At 49.6% G+C, this 24,146-nt stretch overlaps 2 protein-coding genes across 2 annotated transcripts in view; one reads left to right on the top strand and one right to left on the bottom strand.

Moving 5' to 3' along the window:
- LOC115405427 (double-stranded RNA-specific editase B2-like) overlaps positions 1 to 2,116 on the bottom strand; it is a 30,444-nt gene extending 28,328 nt beyond the window's left edge. Inside the window, 1 exon segment of the mRNA XM_030115004.1 lies at positions 1,944 to 2,116. Coding sequence (XP_029970864.1) covers positions 1,944 to 2,116 — 173 coding nt within the window.
- Positions 1,765 to 22,273, top strand: LOC115405709 (solute carrier organic anion transporter family member 5A1-like). The gene is made up of 9 exons (XM_030115387.1): positions 1,765 to 3,479; positions 12,991 to 13,123; positions 14,517 to 14,734; positions 14,817 to 14,981; positions 16,200 to 16,398; positions 16,580 to 16,739; positions 17,122 to 17,366; positions 19,379 to 19,443; positions 19,764 to 22,273. Exons 1-9 carry the CDS (start codon positions 2,531 to 2,533, stop codon positions 20,270 to 20,272), a joined length of 2,643 nt encoding a protein of 880 aa, XP_029971247.1. The 5' UTR covers positions 1,765 to 2,530; the 3' UTR covers positions 20,273 to 22,273.
- Positions 22,274 to 24,146: the final 1,873 nt, after the last annotated feature.

The raw sequence follows: 24,146 nt of genomic DNA, 5'->3' as shown, positions 1-24,146 counted from the left end.
CAAGCTGGGTTAGTTACTGGACTGTCCTCCCACTTTGTCTGGGGGTCCCCTGGTCTGGCGGGGTTTTTGATTTTACATTTAAATATTTATTTCAAATATGAACAACTGTAGAAATATGATAATATTCAAATTTCCAAAAGCAAATATTGTTTTATTTTTTGGTTTTAATCCCCTTAATTATGAGACAGTTAATGAAGTCAAGAGCTGACAATTTCTGGAGTCAAACATGAAAACGTTTTCATGTGTCTGAAGTTTTTATTTGTTCCACTAGAGGTCGCGACACACCCACTCCTTCTACATACTATTTTTTTCCTATTTAGTTTGTAGTACAGAACAATAAAGACGTTCTTATTCTTGCTTATTTTTTTGCTCCTTATTTCTTAATTTATTTTCAGAGTATTAAAATTTCAGTGTCATATATTGACATTAAAGTCTACTGTCTGGCAAGAAATTATATCCAACTCTCTTTCAAATGTCATTTCTGGGTAATTTTCTGGTTTTTATCCCTGAAAGAAACACACACACACGTTTTGCTGGATGTAGTTGCACAATGAAGGAAACTTTCCACAGAAATATATTCAGTGATTAATCTAAACGTGATTAATTTAGTTAATCTGTTTTCCTCCACTAATCCTAAACACCTTGGCTATCTAGGTGAAAGCAAACCTTTCAAACTGATCTGATTTTTTATGGCACTTTTACACTGAGACAGTCAGTTTGCATGTTCTCGCTCTGTGTGTGTGTGTGTGTGTGTGTGTGTGTGTGTGTGTGTGTGTGTGTGTGTGTGTGTGTGTGTGTGTGTGTGTGTGTGTGTGTGTGTGTGTGTGTGTGTGTGTGTGTGTGTGTGTGTGTGTGTGTTAGGGGTTGGGGAGCCTCAACTCTCAGCCTGTTTCAGTATTTCAATAATTTTAACGGCAAAACAAAATAAACTGTTAACTTTAATTTAAGAGAAACACTAGTTATTGCTTTTCTTGTTTCTAATTTCAAACTGAAATCCCTTTGTGAGACATTCTATTGAAAGACCGGAGACACAGTCCAATGTATCTATTTCATTTTTCTCTTCAAGTGGTCAAAGTTCTTCCCCCTTTACTCAGAAAAGGTTTACAGTTATAGTGAAAAACATGAAGCTGCTGGTTTTTTTTGTTTTTTTTTTTAGAAAAGAAGAAAATAAATGTTGCTGCATAAAAATATACCTAAAATGTGAATTCGTATTATATTTCTTTTAATTCCTCACTTTTCGTCAGAGTTATTGTGAAGCCGTCTGTGCTTCCGGTTGCCTCTTTACTGTTTCCGGTATGAATCTTTTTTATATTCTTATGATTATTTTGACATTACTGTGGATGAAACGCCGCGTTTTCACGAGCCTGCAGGACGTTGTTTAGTAACGGGGACATGAAGCCCTTAAAGCCTCCCGGTCGCTTCAGCCCGGCGGATTAAAGACAAACACAGGCGCCATTGTTGTTGTTTTATTCACCGCGGAGTGGACGGAAGTGTCCCCTGAGGATTTTCAGACTAAAACTGAATGCCCGCAATCTATCTAAATTTACAATCTGCTGGGAAAAAAACCCGCATTGTTTCCATTAAATGTTATGACGACCTGTAAAATATTCCTTGATCAGATATTTATTCACCCTCCAATCCCATTTCATGACATTGAAAACCTAATGAATGTTAAAAATCCACACGTGACTGCACAGCTGCAGGTTTCTGATCTCCAGGTGACGAGTTTCTACAGAATCCCATCAGACTGAATCCTCCTGTGAATATTTGGGTGTTTTCTGGTCAGTTTGCAGCCCGCAGCGCGGCTCCTGCTCTGCGGGCTTTTACTCTGAAGGGCTCCGCGGGGCGGTGCGGGGCGGTGCGGGGCTGCAGCTTGATGTCTGCATGTTTTGAACGGAGCAGCTGAGCAGCACTGCAGAGATCCGCAGCCCTCCTCATCTCACCGGCTCCTCTCCCGCATCTTCCCCGGGAGTCTGCCGGTCGCCTCCCCGCCGAAGCAGCGCCTGTCCCGGGCCGGAGGGAGCGCCGCGGCCGCCGGGGAGCGTCCGTCCGAGCCGGGAGCATCCGAGCCGGAGCTGCCCTTGACTCGGGGAGGAGAGGAGGAGAGCGGTGACATTGTCTCCCGGTGATCGCGGGACTCTCCGGGATGCTCCGGCTCCGCGCGCCTCATCCGTCTCTGCTGGCCGCGGAGCCGCGTCCTGCAGCGGGAAGCCTCTCCAGGGAGCCCCGGCCCCGGAGCTCCGCGAGCCGGCCGGAGGAGGCCTGACTCTCCGGGTCTCCACCTCCGGATTAGATGGTGGCAGAGAGCAAGTGTGCACGAGCAGATAAACAAACCGGGGGCTGTCCTGCCTGCAGATAAGCAGGATAACGGCGCTTTTCTCTCTCCGGCTGTTTTTACGGGCTGCTTTGGGCCTCTTGGACTCCGCAGGCTGTCTGTGGGAGTACATGTTCCTATAAATAATAGATGGAATGGGCAGCAGCCACTGATCTGTGAATTTAGGCCTTGACTGGGAGGGTTCGACTGAAGACGATGGCAGACCACGAGGACACCGAGCTGTCCGAGTCCTTACGGAAGGACGACGAGCTGGAGGAGCCCTCCTCCACCCTCAAGTCCAAAAGTTTACCTACCCTGAACGAAGGAGCCCCTCAAGAGAAGACCCTGCTGGCCTGCTCGGCCCGCATGTCCATCACCGCTGAGGAGAGCACCGAGTTCATCCAGCTTCCTGCCAAGACGGAGGGCGTCCAGGCCGAGTCCCCGACCCGGACCGGCTACCCTCCGAAGCCGGGGAAGTCGGCCCTGAACCGGCCCAGCTCCTACATGGAGAACACGGAGATCCGCAGGAGCAAGAGCGTGGCCCGCAGGAAGCCGCTGGGCTTCTTTGCGTCCCGGGTGGCGCGGATCCGCCTGCCCAGCAGGAAGTACCTGGGCCTGATCCTCCAGGACTCACGCTGCTTCCTGTTCTGCATGTGCTACCTGACCTTCATCCAGTCCCTCATGGTGTCCGGCTACCTCAGCAGCGTCATCACCACCATCGAGAAGAGGTACAGCCTGAGGAGCTCCGAGTCGGGCCTCCTCGTCAGCTGCTTCGACATCGGGAGCCTCCTGGTCGTGGTCTTCATCAGTTACTTCGGCGGGCGGGGTCAGAGGCCCCGCTGGTTGGCGGTGGGGGGGATCTTCATCGCGGTGGGCGCCGCGCTCTTCTCCTTACCTCACTTCATCTCCCCGGCCTACCAGATCCAGGAGGTCAACTCGTCCTCGGCCAACGAGGGCCTGTGCATGAACAGCAACGCCAGCGGCAGGGACCGCGTCGACATCACTTCCTGTCCTAGAGACCAGGAGGGCAACGAGCACAACCTGTACGTGGCGCTGTTCATCATCGCTCAGATCCTGGTCGGCATGGGCTCCACGCCCATCTACACGCTGGGCCCCACCTACCTGGACGACAACGTGAAGAAGGAGAACGCCTCGCTGTATCTCGGTAAGAGCGTCCAGCGTTTCGCACAGATTACCCAGAACCCCACACCAGTAGCTCCATCCTCCATGATCTGCCCTCCCACCACTAGTGGGGGCTGCAGCAGTGAACTACAGGTGTAGCAGTAGAGGGGTTGATTAGCTACATCAGGAGTGTCCACGTTTCTTATTGTAATTTTACGGCACAACAACTCATTTGTTCAAATTCACTCAAAGTCTGGTCGATCATGATTCAGGTGTTTTTCCCCTCTGATCTGTGGGACTTCATGTTCATCCCGAAGGCGTCTTCATAACCGGAAACAGGAGAACTTCCCATCTGTAGGAAAGGTTTATCACTGATCTCTGGCCAAGAGAAACAGCACTGTTATTTCACCGAGCAGAACCAGAGGAACATCCTGTTCTCATGTGTCGGTTCTTCATGTTGGCATGTCTGCTGTGGTCATCCGTCGGTACTGCTTTGTTCTCCGCCTCTCCGCTTGTCCATCATCACCAGAGCTGGTCTGCTCTCTGTTTCCATCATGCAGAGGTGGAGCACTTCTCCACATCGTGTTCTGGTTGGATGTGGACCTGAAGGCCCTGTGGTTCAGCTTTCAGGCCTCAGCTCAGATTTCAGCTTTCCTCATGATGTCTGGTTCATTCCTCTTTAGCTCAACAGACGCTGGAAAACCGGATCGATACTGATGAGTGATATTTCAGCTCTGAAAGGACTGATGGGTGGAGATGACAGGTGGAGATCAACAGATCTTTGGATTTTCGTCTTGTCTTAGTTTTGTTGACTTCTCGTGGAGAACATTAGAACAGTTTGGTTCCTCGGAGGTGTTTCCTGACGTCTGCTCCACCCATGGTGGAGTGCAGCTGTGAGTCCTGGCCTGAGCTGTACCCACTGAGCTGACTTACAGACCGTTATGATATCGAGAACATTGAGAACGGAGCAGTACATCTGGATCGATGTACTGCGGCTCCGGGACTCTGATCACAGAACGTCTCAATTCCACCGAACAACTGACACACACTGAGCATTATCTGAAAGAACACACTGAAGGCCTCACATGTTACACTTCTATTACACTCTAAAACTATGAAAAACAAGAATTCCTCTTCTTAGTGAGATTCACTTCTACTGGTGTTAAATGAATGAAATTCTGTGTGTGTGTGTGTGTGTGTGTGTGTGTGTGTGTGTGTGTCTGTGTGTGTGTGTGTGTGTGAAGTCCAGTCATATGGGAAAGCTTTCCAACAGATTTGGATCTGGCTGCAGGGATTTGCTCTCGTTTAGCTGCAGGAGTATTAGTGAGACCCTGGATGATATAATAATAATTAAAATAAATAAATAAATGTATTATTATTATTATTATTAATAATAATAATAATAATAATAATAATGATAATAAATGTATTGATATGGTTCACTTTTGGAAAATCATGAAAAAAGGAATTTTTACAATAAAACGAAACGAGTTAAAATAAAGTAATAAACAGACGAAATATGTGAAATTGTAAAAACCATTGATAGTTAAAAGTGAAATTCAAAAAGAGGAAAATCTTTAACATTCACTGGTTCACATCACATCAGCATCCAACATAAAGCAGTGTATCATCTGCATAGCAGCAGACATTTCTCTCGCCATGCTCAGAAACATGTGTGTCGACGTGTCGAAGGACCTGGTGCAGAAAGCTAAACCCAGCGACCTTCAGCTTCCTCCCGTTCACATGCCTCCCCTCAGGTTCTCGGCCCAGTGGCCTCAAATAAGGTAAAGCCTGATTACAGCCAGAAAATGGGAGCAGAGTTATGAAAGACTAATGCTGCAGTAGTAGGGGGTTGGTGGGGGGGGGGGAGTCCAGCGTGGGCTCAGCTCTGGGCGGAGGTCTTTGTTCTGGGAGGATTTGATCAGTGAGGCTGTGGTGCTACAGAGAGTGACCCAGATAATGACTGGAGACCTGGTCCAGAACCCTGATATGGACTGGAGTCCTGGTTCAGAAAGGGATCTGAACAGGGGTTAAGCACTAGACTGGTTTTCATAAAGTTGCGTTTTCAGTGACTCTGAGCGTTGTTCTGTAAACACACCCAGAATGTAAGCAGGCCATTAGAATTCTCAGGAAGCAAACAGGAGTAGTTTTTATCTCAGACATTAAACTTTTCTTGGTTCTGGTTTGTGGATCAGGCGGAAACAGAACAGGACATGCCATCTGAAAGTGTAAACAGATGAAAAGATGTGTAGGATTTGAACATGTGTCCCTCCATGTTTTGGTTTGGGCCCTTTGTATCTTGAACGTGGAGACCGTTGGACGAAGCAGAGCCACCCTGGCCTGGATCCAGGCAGCATTTGTCTGGCGAGGCCCACTTGACCAGTAAACGTTGGTATTCGGTTGCTTTTGTGGCCGATGAATGAGAGCGTTTGTGTCCAGTGTACGGCGAGGGTGAACCGAGCGGGGCGTCCCACTGAGCCACAGCAGCAGAAACGTGTCAGTGTGCTCTGTTGGGTTAATGTCTGCTGACAGCTTCCCCTCTCAATGAGGACGCTGTGTTTTCACCCCAAATCCTCCAGAAGTCCAGCAGGAGTGTTGCCGCTGAGTACAGCTGAACTAAAGTCCTTCTCCAGTGGAAGCTGCTCTGGTCGAACACTGAGCTTTAGATACTTTCACAAGCTCACCTGTTCAGGTGAACCTGTTCAGAGACCCTGAACTGGACAGACAGTTCAGAAGATGGATGAAAGGATGGATAGGTGGATGGATGGATGGATGGATGGATGGACGGGTGGTTGGACAGATAACCTGTTGAGATGGAAGCTTCCCTAAACTCATTCAGAGACATCAATGAGAACAAAGAAGGTGTTTTAGAGAGTAGCAGGTTCCAGTGTGTTGAAGATGTTTATTCTCCATGCAGCTCCTCTCCTCACCTCTACAGACGCTTGTCTGTTAAAAGTCACACGTTTCCGCTGGAGCCTCTTTTGTGATCACTCGGTTGAAGCTTGAAAGTAGTTCTGAGTCTGCAGACTTGCCCCCTCGCCGCGATGCCCCGCCCATCCAGCCCACTGCTGCATCCTGCTGGGGTGAGCAGGTGTCCTGGTACGCAGAATAAGTGCATTCCGTTAGATCAGAGGTTTGCTCGTCTTCCTCTCAGCTTGTACTGGAGATAAACGGTCAGCTGGGAGACAAATCCAAACTGGACTTTCTCCTGGGAACGCCGCCAGCAGCAACACAATGAAGCATCTTTAGGAGCTGCCCGAATAATAAAAACAAGAAATGCCTCGCTGGGACAAAGACGGGCTTTGTTCGCGCTCAGTTGTGTCTGGACGGGAAACCCAACGAATAAAACGTTCACAACACACGAGCTGTGGGACTCCTTCAGATTAACGTTAGGGTTGGAAATATCACTGCCAGGGACGGGAGCACCGCTGATCGGAGTCAGAGTGTGTGTACGTTCCCTAACATCAGATTATAGAGCATCTTCCTTCTCTAGCATCCAGATTATAGAGCATCTTCCTGATGAAGAGTGCCACAGCGTCATCAGTGACATGCTGAAGCCGTCCTGACCCCTCCCCTCACCGTCCCGCTCTGCTCGGATGAGATTAGGCCCGGAGGCTCGGCAGACGTCCATTAGCATCATTCAGCACAGCCTTGCTTTGTGACCCGGCTGAGAGGGCGCTCTGTCCGCCGCTCCTCGTGTCAGCGCGGCAGCTCGGGGCTGCAGCTCGCTCCCCGCTGGGTTCAGCAAGTGTTTGGCAGGCCTGGTCGCGCTCCGGCGCCGTGCGTCCCACTTCAGGCGTGTACGCTGTGTTCCTGTCTGGCTGGTCTGTGGCGCTGAGCTGTGGCTGTGGAAGAGACGGCGTTCCCCTACATCAGTCTCAGTTTTGAGCATGTCAAGAAAAATCTTTAGAGCCTTATTTTAACCACGACCTTTCATACAAGCAGCTTGAGTGCCACGCAGCCACCTGCCACTAGTCAGCGCTGCAGAGCCGTTGGAAGGTGAAAAGCCTTCCAACCCCCTCCGGACCTGGAGGACCGGCTCTCAAGGCTTCAGGAAGTTCACACCTTCATGGCGGTTTCTGCGAGTTCTCCGGGTGGGCCTTGGTACTCCGTTCACCAACTGCTCTTCGCTTCACGACCGGACGGCTGGTCTCGTCACAGCTGTTCAGAGGCGCCGGGAAGGTGTGGCGTTTTCTGCCGAACTTGACGGGAACGTCCTCGTCTTGTGACGAGCGTGTGAGCTCCGGATCATTCCTGACCCACATTCCGCTGCGTGTTTGTGCAACATGCCTGCCACACACACAAAACACCACTGTAGTCTCATTCCAGGTGCCAGGACTGTTGTGTTTTTTGACTGATTGTGGCTTTATGTCTTCATTCCATATTGAAAAAAGGTCTATTATACTTACAGAACATGACTGATCTCAAACCAGCCCTGAAACGAGCTCATGTAGTTTAACATGAAGCCAAACTCCAGCTGAGTTTTCACCCAAAGCGTTAGTTTAGTGTAATTTAACGGGGAGTTGTTGGTAATTTCTTTATTTCATGTATTTCTATGGGGAGACTTGTCTCAGCTCGGTGAGACTCGCGTCTCTTCCACCAGAGTGGAGATTGTGAAGCAGAAGCGTTGGGGGTCTGTCGCTCGTTTGTGTCCATGTGAAAACGTGCTGTGAGTCGTGGAATCCCAGTTTGATCGGGACGTTGCAGCTTCGGTTTGTGTTCCTCAGTCTTTGGGGAAACGGCGTCTCAACATGAAGAAGCTTTTCAGCCTTTATCTGGGAAGATTAAATGTCTCGACCGTGTTTACAAGCGTCCCATTTCTTCCCTAAAAATAAATGAGGGCTTTTCTCAGGCGTGCGGCTAATGGACTTGAGCCGAGAGACGGGGGAGCTTTCAGGACGGGCCGCTGCTAAACAACGCTGCAGCAGGAAGGAACGTCTGTCGTTTCTCACTGACAACATCAACAACCAGAGATTCCAGTGATGAGACTCCACCATGAACAGGATCCGGATCTAACTGGTGACCTCTGGTCCCCTTGAAAACGCAAGTTTTTTGAGTGACGATCCTCAGATGATCTGTTTACAGTCAGAACCCTGGTCAGGTCCTGCTGAACCCTGATCAGGTCCTGCTGGTCCTCAGATCCTGGTCTGACCTGTGGTCATAGACGGATCCCAGCTTCGGGACTCTGGTTCGACTCCCCCCTTCTGCTGGGTCAGGGCGGTCCGGCGGTCTGGGATCAGGGACATATTGTTCTTGGTCTGGTGCTGATGTTGGCGGCCTGTTGGGAACTTTCACCCAGACGCTGCTGTGTCGGCAGGTTTCCATGGAAACACGTCTCTTTGTGTCCCGGTCGGTCCGCTCCGCCTCAGTCCGCCTGTTTCAGCGAAAAGCTCCGGCTGGCGCGTGTCCAGAACACAGTTCCATAAAAACGTCTTTGGACCTGATTGATGTTCTGGATTCATGGAACGTGGACCCAGAACGGAACATGAGGCGTTTCACCATGAGGAGTCGCTTCAAAAAACGTACAGCTGCTGTCCGTCTCCTGCAGGTCCTCCAGGTCCACCCTGCTGGACTCTGACCCCTGACCCCATTGCTTTGTACCTCAGGATGGGTTTTAAAGGTCAACACCGCCATGCTTGTTGTTTTGTGAGGTTAAATCTGATCACTTCCACCTGATTCAGATCATTTGAGATTCACCTGATCAGATCTGGACTTCCCCGTCCAGCAGGGACCTTCGGTCCTGACAGCCTCGTGTTCTGGTCTCCTCTACAGGAGCCGGTCTGTCTCTTGGCGTGCTCGTGGTTCACTGACCTCCTTTCTTTTCATGGTGGTTTTAATGCAGATGAAAACCATCTCTTTCCAGTTCGGCAGCTTCAGTTTCCTGTGAAAACCTCAAGAGTACAGAATAGCTGCCATGCCTGTGGTTCGAACCAAGCTTCCACCGCAGAAGCCCCAGGAGCCCCAGAAGCCCTCGTTTCCCTGTATCGTTGAAAAGTTGATTTTGTCAGTTGTTTCTGTTCTCATTAATTATCCAGATCCTTCATTCAATGTTCTTCTTTAAAATCACATCTCATCAGTAGAGGTATATGAAATCCGTTTAATTTTTTCCCCAATTCCGTTTTATTTTTTCCCAAATTCCGTTTTTTCCGTTTTAATATTTCTGAATTTGGTATTTTGTTTTTTATGCTCATTTTTACCATCAAAAAAGGTGTCTGGTAAGTGGAAATGAATAAATGTCCACAATTTAATAGGATATAACAGTCCATTTAATGTTTAAAGTCCTGCAACAAAGAAATACTTTTCAATTAGTCGCATGCGTCTTTGCGAGTCCAGTCCACGGTACGTTGACAGTATTTACAAAAAAGCTTTTCCCCTGAGGCATGAAAGTCCGTGTTCTGTTCTGCTCTGTATTTAGCGCTTAGCGTGGAGTTTCATAACTTTTTTGAATGTGTGAGAGGGGAGGGAGCAGCTCGCTTGGACATCGTGTTGTTGCGTCGCGGCTGGAACGCGCGTTCACATTTGTTTTCAATTGTATTTTGAGGCAAAATCGTGGAAAGCATTTGGCGTTGTGAACGCAGCTTTAGCATGTTAGCAGCGCTGTGGAAGTGACGTACACGTTGCAGCAGCTCGGGCGGTCCCCCCGGCATGTTTGCTTTGCACTATAAGGTTCCATTTTCTCCCGAAAACTGAATTTCAGACCAGATTAGGACGAATTCCGCAATATTCCGCGTTTTATTCCAATTCCGTTTTTATTGGTCATTTCCGCGATTCCGTTAACACGGATTTCATATGGCTCTACATCAATACATCTGAGTGTCTGTTAAACTCTGGGAGGACGTGAAACGTTGTAGCTCACTGTTAACCTTCAAAAAGCTGCTAAATCCTGGATCATCCAGGGTTACAGTTTAGATCGGGGTGTTGGACACTAAGCCCCGCCTCCAGTTACTGTTGCTGACACCTGCATTTTGTCACTCCACAGCAACGCTTAGTGCTTAATCAGCTAGCTCGCTCGATTAGCTGGCGGCGTTGGTCCCAGTGGCTAGCGTCGGCGTTCATCGGGTAAGCTAGGTGGCTAGCTTGAAGCAGCTCGTGGCTGCTAGCGTTCTGTGACTGATGATGAGACCGGAGAGCTCCGGTTCTCCAGACATTGCCTCGCCTTGATTCGTTGTAGCGTTGAGTCAGATGTGTTCCACCACACACCTTCACCCACAGGGGGCTTTTCAAAATAAAGCCAGATGTTGATCCTCTCAGGATCTGTCGTGTTTTCTGGTCCAGACACTTCGTTTGAACATTTTTGTGCTTTGAATTATTTAGACAGGCAGACAACGATAGAAACATGAGTTTGAGGCTAGCGGTATGCTAGCTTTCATGTTAGCATCACTGATACCTCAGTGTTGAATTTATTTTTTTGGCCGTTTGCTCGCTGGTTTAATGGCTGGATTAGAGCTCATGCAGGCCTGTTTTGGCCCAGGGGCCTTATGTTTGACATACTAGACTTACAGAAACTATGAGAGGAAGTGAATGTCCTTATTGACGTTGCTATTGTAGCTTTGGTGGGTTTAACGTCCTCGTCTGTTTGTGATTCTGACCGTAAAGCTTCACTCATGGTGTGTGTGGAGATGCTGGCGTCCTGCTGGTTTCTCTGGTGAGCCGTCGTTCACGTGTTTGCTGTTGAGGTTGAATTTGCTGTGAAACGCCGCGATGTGTCATCTGTGTGTTCTTCAACTCCCCCCGCCGCCTCCTGAAACGTGACCCGTCTGTCCGTCGCAGCGCCGCCGTATCGCCGCCGCTCGCTCGATCCGCCGCCCATCAGCCGGGATCAGCGGCTCCGGTCACGTTGCGTAACGCGGCGAGCCGCCCGTGGAGGGTTCTCCTGGTGGGTTAGAGGAGGGATTACCCAGCATGCCGCTGGGAAAGCCCGGCTCTCAGTCCCATGAGGGTCTGGACTCTGGCTCGGCATGTCGCCTGATGTAACGGTGCAGCGCCGCAGCAGATTAACCTCTGGAAACCAGAAACCACTGAGTTTATGTAGAATCCGATGAATATCTGGATCATTTACAGGAAGTTTGAGCTGATTTCTCAGCTTAAAGCCAAAAATCACTTCAATTTCATCTGATTGGAATTTGGAAGCATTAGACTACAGTTTGGGATTAATAAAGTAAAGCTCTACGCTCGCTCTGATTCCAACAGAAATCTGGAGAGACTTTAGAAAAAAAGCCACGACAAACAGCTGAACAGGTAGAGGAGGAAAACAGTTCTGTTTGAAGAAAACGCCACCGTGAAGGAGAAAAAGTCAAACCTTCAAGGTTTTTATTGCTCGTTTCTACTTTAAATGCCTCCTGGAAAAGGTTTGCCTGGAGGATTCCTGAAGCAGGACGCCGGCGCCGCCAGGCCAGTTTCCCAGCGCTCTGACTGTTAGGTAACCTTTATAAGTCACACCACTGGATTCCTGTGTCCGCTTTCAACTCGGGCCAAAGAATTAAAGATGTTAATTCCCTCTAATTGGAGGAATCTGGCGGTGGGCCTCCGACGGGGGCCCGACCGGCCCCGACCGGCCCCTCATATGATCCACACACATGACCCTCACACATGGGGGCTTTTGTGTGCTGGATTAAGTTCAGTTTGGAGCGTTACGTAAGTCCCAAACGGAGCAGTGTGGACAGATCACGCTCAGAGAGAACATGCAAACTCCACAGCGAACATTTTCACCTGAACCCCGGAGGAGGCGACAAGACGCAGTTCCAGAGAAATACCTCACAGTCAGAAGCAAGTTCTCCTTCTCGGTACTTCCTGTTCTCATGGCTTGTCTTGAAAGGTGTGCTCAAACATAAGGCCCGTGGGCCGGTTTTGCCCCATTGAGGCTCCCATCCGGCCAAACCACCAAGAGAATGACAGAAACGAGGAAGAAAACATTCAGATTTTAAGATTCCTTCAGTCAGGAGAAGTGAAGCTGGTGCTAACATGAAAGTTAGCTAACTAGCATTAGCATCAAAGCCATGCAGTGAGGGGGAGTTTGGAAAAATACCCAGAATGCAACAGGAGCAGAAGGTTTCATGAAAATCGTCTTCATGTTGAGATTGGAGTCACTTCCTGGAGGAATTGATTGGTTTTGAGACATTTTCGTCACATTTCATCTGCACCATAACAAAATGTAAAGTTTAATTTTGACCATTTAACTAAAATATGTTTGACACCCCAGAATAAAGACAGAATAAACCAATTTTCCTCATTTATTACCTAGAAGTTTTACTACAACTAAAAACGCAACATTGAACTTTAATAAAACTCAATGGTTTTGTGTCGATTTCTATTGATATCGTTTTTAAAGAAGTGGAAAACCAGAGACAAACACGGTAAACTAGTGGAAATCCTCCGGTAGATTCAGCAGATGGGGGAAAGGGTTCTGTTCTATATTGTTCTAGTTCTGTGAGTAAATATGGACCTCAGTAAACAGATCTGGGAAACAGCTGATGTGTTTGGTGCTGCAGCAGACTGTGAAGACTGACTTTCCAGATGTTCTGAGACGCTTCTTCTTCTTCTTCTTCTTCTTGCAGCCATCATGTACGTGATGGGGGCCCTGGGCCCGGCGGCCGGTTACCTGCTGGGAGGGGTCCTCATCGGCTTCTACGTGGACCCGAAGACCGTGGTCAGCATCGACCAGAGCGACCCCCGCTTCATCGGCAACTGGTGAGAGGCCGACGGGCCGCGGGGCGAGAATGACGGAAGGTTTCCTCTGAGCGGTTATCAACGTTCACCACGCTTTTTTTTTCCTGGGGTCTCGTTTGGAGTCTTTTCACTTGTTTTAACCCTTGCTTTTATCGTAGAGTTTTAATTTTATTGAAACATGAATTAAATAAACTGCTGCATGAGCAGAGAGAACGTGCAAACCCCCAGAAGCTGTGTGTGGGAAGGCTCGGCGCCCCCAGGTCACCTGAGAAGGTCATCAAGTGGAAACGCTAAACTATCCTGATGGTTTTAGTGTCTGTTCACATGGCAGCAGTGAGAAGGAGTAAAAACGCTGGGCTGGAAGAGTTTGCATGTTCTCCCTGTGCCTGTGTGGGTTTTTTTCCAGGTCGACTCTCTTGGGTTTTATGGAAAAGCCTGCATCAATAAGAGAACGAAAGCAGTAAAAGCAACCCGACGCGTCCGTCTGAATCAGCTCAGAACAGTGAGAACAGCGCTCCAGACGTCGTCCTCTGGGATGCCGAGGCAGGAGAACTGAACCTCAGACTTCAGCGTTTGTGCAGCTGGTGCACATTCCTGACATCCCCCTGAAAACGTGTCGTCCTGTGAGCCGTTAGTCATCTCCGTCTCCTCGCTAACAGCTTCGGCAGTGACTCAACGGCCGCCGGCTTCCCACATGAGCTCCAGGTGCCGATGGCAGGACGGGTGACGCTTCACGCATTTATTGGCGTCTGAGCCGGAGGACGAGGCAGAGAGAGACGAACTGATGCGGAGTCCAGAAGGAGCCAGTCTCTCATCGCCTCACTGACTCATGACTCCTCGTGTCCGGGCGTTGAAGCTCTTACTGTGACACTCGGTTACCTTCCAGCGTCTCGCGGACAGCTGTTCTCGTGTTCTATGTTGACGTGGATGAAGTTCAGACAGCAGTGGAAACACGACTCCTCAAAGAACTGATAACAAGTCTCCTTCTGATAGCATTAGTTTTTGCTCAGCACCAACAAACGGGGCGTCAGGTTTCCATGACGACTGAGAATAATGTGTTCAGCGTCAGGTTTCCGTGACAACATGTCTTATGTCTCCATGACATCATGCATTCCTACACGCGGGTCGTCACGTTTCCATGACGACAGACTTCAACCGTCAGGTCTGGATCGCAGCTTGTGGTAAAGCGACGTGAAACATGAGAAGAAATCTGAAGAAATCAGCATTTAGTAAACAAACAAACTTAAACTGTTCAAAACTAATAATTTCTTAATTTTTTCTGAAGAGGAAGAAACTCACTGGAAACGTGACGAGCAGAGAGCAGATGCTTCGGTTCAGACGCAGAGCGGAGAGGTGGAAAGTGGTGAGGACTTCCTGCTCTGACGGCTGCTGTTCCCGCTGTGGCTGTGTTCAGGTGGAGCGGCTTCCTGCTGTGTGCCGTGGCCATGCTGCTGGTCATCTTTCCCATGTTCACCTTCCCCAAGAAGCTGCCGCCCCGACACAAGAAGAAGAAGAGGAGGAAAAAGCTGAGCCTGGACGACCTGTCGAGCGACGACGACGTCCTGAAGGAGAAGAGCAACAACAAGAACCAGGCCGTCACCTCGTCCATGGGCTTCGGGAAGGACATTAAAGGTACCGGCGGGCCGGCCTGGGTCCGGCTGATCGTCGTCACCCGGTCTCCTCCTCACTTCCCGCTGTGCCGCTCCTCCCGCAGACCTTCCCAAAGCCGCCGTGAGGATCCTGAGCAACGTGACCTTCCTGTTCGTCAGCCTGTCCTACACCGCCGAGAGCGCCATCGTCACCGCCTTCATCACCTTCATCCCCAAGTTCATCGAGTCTCAGTTCGGGATCCCGGCCTCCAACGCCAGCATCTACACCGGTGAGCTGAGGCTCCGCCTCCCTCCACCTGTCCTCAAGTCATGTTTGTAATCAAATTTTAACAACAAAATGAAAATCTGCTTTACAATGATCTTTCCTCCTGCAGTGAGGGGGGATGGGTCTCTCTGAAGAAGCCTTTTTATATAACCTGGATGTGCTGAAGCTTCAACCTTCAACCCGTTTGACACGTTTTACTTAAATTCACTGATTCAGAGCTGAAACAACCTGACTCCTCCTCCAGAGATTCACTTTCATCGTGATTCCTTCAGAAAGTCTATAATCACTGATGTTGGGATGAGGCGTCCTCCTGACCCCGCCCCCCCCTCCAGGTTTAGGACAGGGCCCTCTGACCCCCAGGATGCAGACAGGTTCACGTCACACTCCGGACTCTCGGTCCGTCCTTCAGCGCCGATGCAGCCTGGGAGGAAGTCAGCTGAGCGGCAGGCCGCAGCGCATTAATAATACAAGAAAAACCGCTGGTCTTCAAATAAAGAGGGCACCTGGGACCACACACACACACACACACACACACACACACACACACACACACACACACACACACACACACACACACACACACACACACACACACACACCACATTAACGCTCCACATCACATGCTGGAGCACATGCATGCTTAACCAGAGACGTCGGCTGGTGGATTAAGTTCTTACAAACTAAATATTAGCATTCTGACATGCTAACTGTGAACAATGCTACATGCTAATGCTTCAGTTCAGTTCAGTTTATTCATTTGTCCCTTTGAGGGCGATTCAATGTGCAGTAAGTTCACGTTCATACATAACATAAATATACAAGACAACATAAAAGCATAACAAACCTCGGTGCATAATCAGCTCCAGTACAAATAAAAAGCAGATCAGCAAGGTAAAACCATAAAACCAAGCTGTGCGAAACATTCCAGACGGCAAACAAGAAATGACAAACCACTGTCAGCAAATGTGCAGTAGTTGCATAGTAAAGCATGGAGACTGGTAGACATGCTTTTACTTCCTCTTCTTCTCGGCATTTAAAGCGCGGATGGAGAGAGGCACAAAGGAACATTTATATCTGTTTTTAGTAGCTAGAGGGACAGTGAAGCGGAGGCCAGAGGGAAGGAGCTTATACTCCTGATGCAGAGGGTGGGTTTCGTCTCTGCTGAAGGTCGCTGACAGGCTGCAGGTCCCTCACGCCGTCCCCCGGGTCTCCGTCTCCTCAGGTGTGATCATCGTGCCCAGCGCCGGCGTGGGAATCGTCCTGGGCGGATACATCATCAAGAAGCTGAAGCTGGGCGCCCGCGAGTCGGCCAAGCTGGCCATGATCTGCAGCGGCGTGTCGCTGCTCTGCTTCTCCACGCTCTTCATCGTGGGCTGCGAGAGCATCAACCTGGGGGGGATCAACATCCCCTACACCACCGGGTGAGCAGAACCGGGACGTCGGTGTCCACCTCGGAGCCCAGGAGGCTCGTCTCAGCTCGGGTCAGACAGGAGTCAGACGGAGTCCTGATTCGCTGTTCTGATCTGTCTTTTCTCATTCCGTCCTCCTGCTCTCCATCTCACGTTTATATCGCTGACGTGTGTGTGTATCCGCGCCCTGCAGACCGACCCTCACCATGACTCAGAGGAATCTGACTGGAGGCTGCAACGTGAACTGCGGCTGTAAGATCCATGAGTACGCTCCGGTCTGCGGCTCCGACGGCATCACCTACTTCAACCCCTGTCTGGCAGGATGCAGCAGCGTGGCCAACGACAGCACCGGGGTGAGGGGGGGGGCGCTGGACAACTGTTTTAAAACTTCTAAATGTCATAAGAATTGTATAAACTGTAGAAAACACTTCATGAAAATTAAATTGATTTAATTTAATCAATTAAAAAATATAAAAAACAACTGTAAATGTTGTGCAACCTTATAAATGAACTGTATTAAAGCTGTTTAAACTGTATCGATTTATATAAATTAAAGCATATGTATAAACACTTTTATATCAAACTGTAAGAACAGTAAATAAAAATTAAAGAGAAACAAAATAGATATAAAGTAGTTAGAAACAAGTCTGTCGCTCCAAACCGACACTTTGATTATAAACTTAATCAACTTAATTATGAATAAGGTTCACTGAAAGTCCAGCCGGTCCGCTGCAGGTCAGGAACTACTCGGACTGCGCCTGCGTGCAGAGCCGGCAGGTCATCACGCCGTCGTCCGGCGGTCCGGGAGGGAACCAGCTGCAGCTCGTCATCGTCAAGACGTACCTGAACGAGAACGGCTACGCCGTGTCGGGGAAGTGCGACCGCACCTGCAGCACGCTCATCCCCTTCCTCATCTTCCTCTTCATCGTCACGCTCATCACCGCCTGCGCCCAGCCGTCCGCCATCATCGTCACCCTCAGGTAGGAACCGCACGCCTGGTTCCTCTTTATCCAGCTGTTCCTGCGTCAGCTGCCACCTCCGGTACGAACTGCTCTGGCCAGGTCCTGGTCCACCCCCAGGACGCGGCCAGAACTGTGGCGATCACTCCGTTTGGACTGTTCGATTTCCTGACCATCATCTTAAAGTTGTGGTACAAACGTTCCAGCGGTTTGCTGTTCCTGTTTGTGCGCCTGGATGATATCCTGGCGGCCACACCTCTCCTGAGGAGTACCTGTGACAGCTCCCTGACGGGCTTAATGAGCACGGACTGATCGTTAATCCAGCCGAGTGTCGGTTCGGGCTCACCGCGCCTCCTCAGGTGGAATGGTTCTGTTACCGGCTGAACTGGAAGCGATCGCTGCTGCTTTTCCTCCTCCTCAAACATTCAGGTCCCTGCAGGAGTTCCTCGGTATGGTGGACTTCTACAGTCGCTCGATCGCGCATGCGGCTGGCTCGTTGCGGCCAAGCGTTCATAGCGACGTCGCTTTTTGATCCTTCGATGTCGACAGACCAAATTTCATCGCCACACAAAAGCCCGCCGCTAAGGGCCAATCCCGATTCTACCCCTTTCCCCTACCCCTCAGCCGTTGGCTCTACCCCTATCTTTCTCCTACCCCTTTTAGAAAAGGGCTGAGGGCTACGGCTGTCTTTGCAGCACTATGAATTGGGATACCCCTTCAGAATAAGGCCAATTTGCAGCAGTGGTTCCCCCTCCTCTGTGCCAGAGCCAGACTTTACAAGTTTGAGGTCCTATAACAACACAAAATTATGGATATTAGAAATGATGGAAATTAAATTAGAAATTACTTTTGTTTTTGTAATAATGGTATTATTATTTACCTTATATTTCTTTTTGAGGTTCTCCCACTTTTTTGAAGCTTGCTGGGCTGTAACTTCCCCTTCCAAGCCATTTTCTTTTATGAATTTCCTAAAGTAATACATATATGTTTATATAAACACGTTTTATTACTAACGTATTATAGCTCAGACGAATAATATAATTTACTCCCATTGTGTTTTGGCGCTGTATTTTGATTTCAAAAACTTTTCTTCATTTTCACCTCTAAACTGAATCAGCAGTCGGGTTTCATCGGGGGTCCCTGTGTCAAACATATTACGTTAAAAGCATGATAAAAGATGACGTCAATACAGTGATTAGTGCTCTTCAGAAGTGACAAATTTACGATCGGAAACGGTGCTACGCAGCGCTAAAACGTTCATCCATGACTGGGACACTGTCACGCCAGTATATCTATAACTTTCAGTGAAGCAAATGCACTGTTTATAGTTTTTTAAATAGAAAAAACAGAAACAGAAGGCATGCTTACGCTTGTGCGACTCCTTGGTGGGCGCCATGTTGTTGTTTTTTCTGGCCAATGCGAAACTCCGCCTACCCCTATTGAGAATAGGGAGCATCGATGCAGACTTCTCTGAAAGGGGTGAAATAGCCCTCCCCCTCTCCCCTACCCCTGTTCAAAAAGTAGAATTGGGATAGCCCTGAAGCCTCGTGAACGCGCATATCATAGGGGGAGGGCTGAGGGGGAGGGGTAAGGGGTAGAATTGGGATTGGCCCTAAGTATGTCGCTTCAGCCAGTTGACCTCTGACCTCTGGACGGCAGTGGTGAGGAGTGTCGGGGTGAAGCCGCCCTGCACCGCTCTGCAGGCGTCTTCTGCCGAGCTGGTCCGGGGGCCGGTACGGGTCCCTGTAGAGTTCCTGCCAGATCCAGAACCCAGGTCGATGGCCGTCCGGCGGCCCCGTTTTCAAAGCGGCCGTTCAGAGATCTGTCCCAGTTCCCCGGCTGATCGCTGCCTTCCTCGGTCCTACATCGCCGTGACGCCGCCGGGCCTCCTGTGAGGCCCCTCCCTGTCCCGCAGGGACAATCAAAGAATTTATGGAAAATGACTGCAAAGAGTTTTCACATTTGTGTGCGAGGACATGTATAAAGAGGTGTGTGTGTGTGTGTGTGTGTGTGTGTGCGTGTGTGTGTTGCAGGTCTGTAGCAGAGCAGGAGCGGCCGTTTGCTTTGGGGATGCAGTTTGTTCTTCTCAGGACTCTCGGTGAGGAAAACTCTCGTCCACCTTTTTATGTTTTTGCTGAATTTTTCTGAGTTCTTCTCTCCGGTTGCCTCCAGGCCTGGAAATTATGTTGAATTGATGAAAGACTTTACTTCGTGACATGTTAGCGACACGAGCTAAAGCTTCGGTGGAACTCTGCGGTTCCATGTGTTTGATTGGTCACAGACGAGGGAAGCGGCGTCGGAATCACATGGAGTGAAAAGCTCCGCGGGGCTGACGGCCGAGTCGATTCCAGTGTCGTGTCAGGGAGTTGCGTCGGTTCCCTCGGTTCTCCCTCATGGTCTGTGCCTCTCTCTCGTCAGCCTACATCCCCACGCCCATCTACTTCGGCGCCGTCATCGACACCACCTGCATGCTGTGGCAGCAGGACTGCGGCGTGCACGGCTCGTGTTGGGAGTACGACGTCACGTCGCTGCGCTTCGTCTACTTCGGCCTGGCCGCCAGCCTCAAGTTCCTGGGCTTCCTCTTCATCTTCCTCACCTGGTACTCCATCAAGTACAAGGAGGAGCGGGTGGAGCGCTGGCTGAAGCGCCACCTGTCGCCCGCCGACACGGTGGGCAGCCTGGTCTGCCACCCGGGGGGCCACAAGGGCCACGCCCGCACCCGCTCCTGCCCCGTCAACATCCCCCGCGCCGACCCCAGCGCCCCGCCCGCCGCCGGCCCGCCGCGCGCCGGCGCCCTCAACCGCGGCGTCAGCACCCAGAGCTGCCCCGGCAACGAGCTGAAAGCAATAACGCCCCCGCCCCCGGCCGCCGCTGACCCCGCCCCCGGCCCCGCCCAGTCACTGGAACACGTCTCAGTCCGAGTCTGAGTCTCTCAAAGTCCGAAGCCACGGACGGACGGACGGACGATAAACTGTCAGGCTCAGAAACATTCGGCTGCAGGTTCGACTCTGAGCAGGTGAATGAAGAACGTTTGCTTGCTCGGGGAAATTGTAAAAAGGGGGCGGGGCCATTTTTCAGCTCACTAAAACTCACTCTCTCACTTTGGATTGAGGCCGGTTCATCTGGAACCCCTCATATCAGAACCACACGGAGCCCCGTCCCCCATCTACACCCCCCCCATTCCCCGTCCGCACCCCCCTCCACCCCCCCCCTCCACCTCTGCAACATGTGCCTTCTGTCAACACGCCCCCCCCCCCTGTACATACCAGACATCCGTAGATAGACCCCGTCAGTTGGACCCCCACCTCACAGCGTAGGAACTAGTCACCTGAACAGATACCTCAGCCCCCCCCCCCCCCCCCCCCCCCAGTGTTGTAAATCTCCACCTTCATGTCGTCGTCGTCGTCGTCGGGCAGACGCTGCGTCTGCTCATCAACAAAAAGTGAAAAAAACAAAAGAAGAAGGCGGAGACGTCTGGACAGCGCTGAGAAACCGATGGTTGGTGCTACGTGAAAAACAGTGTTCAGCCTCCAGTGTTAGTTCGCTCTGAGGGAGGAGGAGGAGCCGGGTGGAGGCCAGGACAGTGGCTGAAGCAGCTGACGGATGAGCGGCGTCGCCACAAACACACCGGAACACACACACTGGAACATACCTGAAGACACACTGGAACACACACCCGGCAGTCCATCTCCCTCGGGCCTGGACCCTGCTGAGGTCTCGGTCCCGGTGATCCTCAGCTGCAGCTCCTGAATGTCATTTCAAGGTTGTTACTTTGAAACAAGCTGCTCCTCAGACCGATGTGAGAACCGAAGACCCGAACCAGGTGAACTCACCAGAGTGACGTGTTCAGAACAACCCCCCTCCCGCCGCCGCCGCCGCCGCTGCTGTCTTCCTGATTCTTAGTCACACTCATGAAAAAGGAGGAGGTGAGGAGGCCTCCGTGGATCTGCTCGGAGCTTCGTGTTCCGGTTCTGGACAGTTCGCTGATGGTTCTTCAGTTGACGCAGAATGAAAACGGGTTCTTCAATCCAGACAACATGAATCAGTCTGAAGAGTCGACCGGAATCTTCATGAGCACAGAGTTGCGCCTCCATCCGGACCGTGGTCCTTCAGGTCTGGACCCGTCTCCGGCTCTGAGTCTGCTCTGTTTTGGTTCTGAAGATGTTTGAACTCCGGTGCTGAGGAAGGTTCTGCCTCGACTCAAAGCTCCACGAGATTTGATCTGAATGTCTTCAAATGAGCAACAAGCAGCTTCGCTTCGTCACGAGTCCATTTGTTCAAATAATCACGTCTTTTTGCAGATTTTAGCCTTTTTCCTTTTCCTTTTTTTAAAGGAAATGTAATTTTTTTAGAATTTTAAGAGATGAGGATCAATGAAATCAGATCAATGGAGGCGAGCGTCTCATTCAGGAAAGGTGCTTTCACTTTCCTTTAGTTCCAGAAGAGTCTCGTGTTGCGTCGTGTTAGCTAACGTTAGCCGCTTTAGCCAGTGCTTGCCGCGTTAGCTAGTGAAGTGTTTGGGAGGAAGAGGAGGAATGTCACAATAAAAGGTTTTAGATGAAACACCGAGTTCAGGTGAAAATATTTTACTTGAATGTTTTTCTTGAGATCCTGAAAGTGTTCAGAGATTTTCAATCCACGATTCGCTCGGCGCCACAGTGCGGCCAAAAGACAGTGTTACGACCGCCGAGCCACCGCCCCGCTGAACCGCTGAACCACTGCACCACCGAACCACTGCACCACCCAACCTCTTCACAGGACAACTGGACCTGCAAGAACAGACTGAGGGAAACTCCAGCGTCCTGTAACCAATACATGGAAGTGTTATTCTCACACACACACACACACACACACACACACACACACACACACACACACACACACTCTGGTCCTTCGGCCTGCAGCTCCTCATTTCGGGCGATGGTTCTTTTCTCTCTCTGATTTCTTTCATTGTTTTTGTTCATTTTTTAAAATTTTTTTTGAAGTATAAACTGTGTTTTTAGAGCCTTAATTTTCAATTTATTTTCAAAATGAAGGTCCAGCGGAGGAGGAGGGGGCGGGGTCTGCATGTGTCCCCAGACTGAGGTCAGAGGTCACCGTTAAGGCAATAAGAACATTCTCCTTCCTGGACAGAAAAGAGCAGCGGCTGAATGTGAAAGTCTCTCACGGTCCGGTAGAATGAAGTAGACTCTGCTTCCTCGTGTTCATGCCGGCGAGACGCTCGACCGCTGCTGGAGTTTAACGTCTCAGACGAGGGAGAAATCCTCAGATTCGCGGTGAATCAGCAGAAAGTCGCTGGATCATGAACAGTCGTCACACAGGAGCTGATTTTCAGTGTATCAGAAATATTTCTCCTTTCATGGAACCAGATCATCTTTTTTTTTTTGTGACTGGTTCGCTTTTTTTTTTTCCTCTCTCTGTCTATTTAAGTTCAGCTCCAGAAATGTTTTGATATTTTCGCCCCTGAAGGAGTGGAGCGCGTCAGTAATGATCCTGATTGATCATGAAGCGATGGTTGGCTGAGCGCGCGTCGCCGTCGATTTCTGCTGCTTCACACATCGTTCCACACGTTTTCTTCCTCCTCTGGCGGCGTTGAGCTTTTCTTTTCGTCGTGGAGGAGTTTCCATGTTTCCTGCTGGCGCGGCGCGGCGCGGCGCGGCGCGCTGATCTGTGGCCGGCCGGACGCTTGATCCAGTCAATAAAAGATGAGCCTGAAGGAAAGGGCGGAACACAACCGGCTGGCTGGGCTTTTATTCCGAGTGTCTTTTTCTCCTGTGAAATTCTTACAAAATGTAGATTTTTAAATTGACAAATTTAAAAAAAATTATGCAACTATAAAAAAAAAAGACTGAAAACTATTTTTAAAAAATACACAACTTTTCAAATATGTAAAATTAAAAATTAAATTAAATGCAAGGTGCCAGTTTTTTTAAATGACATAAGTTTTATTTTTAAAAATCGCTAACTTAAAAATAACAAAAATGTAAAATTTTAATTAGAAATTGATAGAAATCTTTAAAAAATTTCAGTTTTACATAAATTGTAAATTTGAAAAATCACAAAAAATCTTCATTTCCAACCATAAAAGGGGTCAGATGTCACAGCAGGATGGTGCTCCATCACATCCTTCCAGCTCTCAAGGAGAAGAAGGTCAAGGTGGTGGCAGAAGCTGACGGCGCTGGAGAAGAGGCACAAATGAATAAATAAAAATGAATAAATGCTGCAATCACGAAATAGGCAGACAAGAGAACACAGCAGCAGAAGGAACCAGGCAGAGACAGATCTCAGTTTTCCTCCAGAGGGGAGAGACAGCTTCCTCCATCTGCAAAGAGTTACACATTCCCGAGCTTCTTCATTAGAAAATTATTGGGCGGGGACAACTGATGATATACACTCTTCTCTGAGTGCACGGGCTTGCAGTAATTTTCTACTATATGCAGAGTCGGGCTTTGGCAGACTGCCTTTATTCGTGGGCCCTTCAGGGTTAAATCAGGATAAATCAGTCAGTGTAAGCACGAAGCAATGACAACATTTTTACAACGTTTCCCTCCTGTTTATCAGGAGATATATCACTAGACAAAGTGCCTTGCTTCTGGAGAGTGGATAAGGCCTCACAGGGGTGTTTGAGACAGAGGCCGGCATATGAATGAAAACACATAGCAGTTAGTCCTATCACTTAGACGAGCTCTGGAAATTACCATCCTTCACCAGATGTTTGCTTGGAAGCTGTTGTAGGTTTTGGTTGCGTGGGTCATCTGGCACCGTGCTTTCCTACTCAGGAAGTCCGCAGGTACTCGTACA

This window comes from Salarias fasciatus, chromosome 18 (assembly GCF_902148845.1).
Source record: "Salarias fasciatus chromosome 18, fSalaFa1.1, whole genome shotgun sequence".
NCBI lineage: Eukaryota > Metazoa > Chordata > Actinopteri > Blenniiformes > Blenniidae > Salarias > Salarias fasciatus.
Note: the sequence above shows the minus strand (reverse complement) of the source record. Positions and strands in the feature narration are given on the sequence as shown.

What these genes read in the sequence shown, in the direction of transcription:
- LOC115405709 (XM_030115387.1), top strand. Translation starts at nt 2,531, where the DNA reads ATGGCAGACCACGAGGACACCGAGCTGTCCGAGTCCTTACGGAAGGAC. An exon ending in CAACGCCAGCATCTACACCG is followed by an intron (nt 14,982 to 16,199) that starts GTGAGCTGAGGC and finishes CCGTCTCCTCAG; the next exon opens with GTGTGATCATCGTGCCCAGC. An exon ending in TGGCCAACGACAGCACCGGG is followed by an intron (nt 16,740 to 17,121) that starts GTGAGGGGGGGG and finishes GGTCCGCTGCAG; the next exon opens with GTCAGGAACTACTCGGACTG.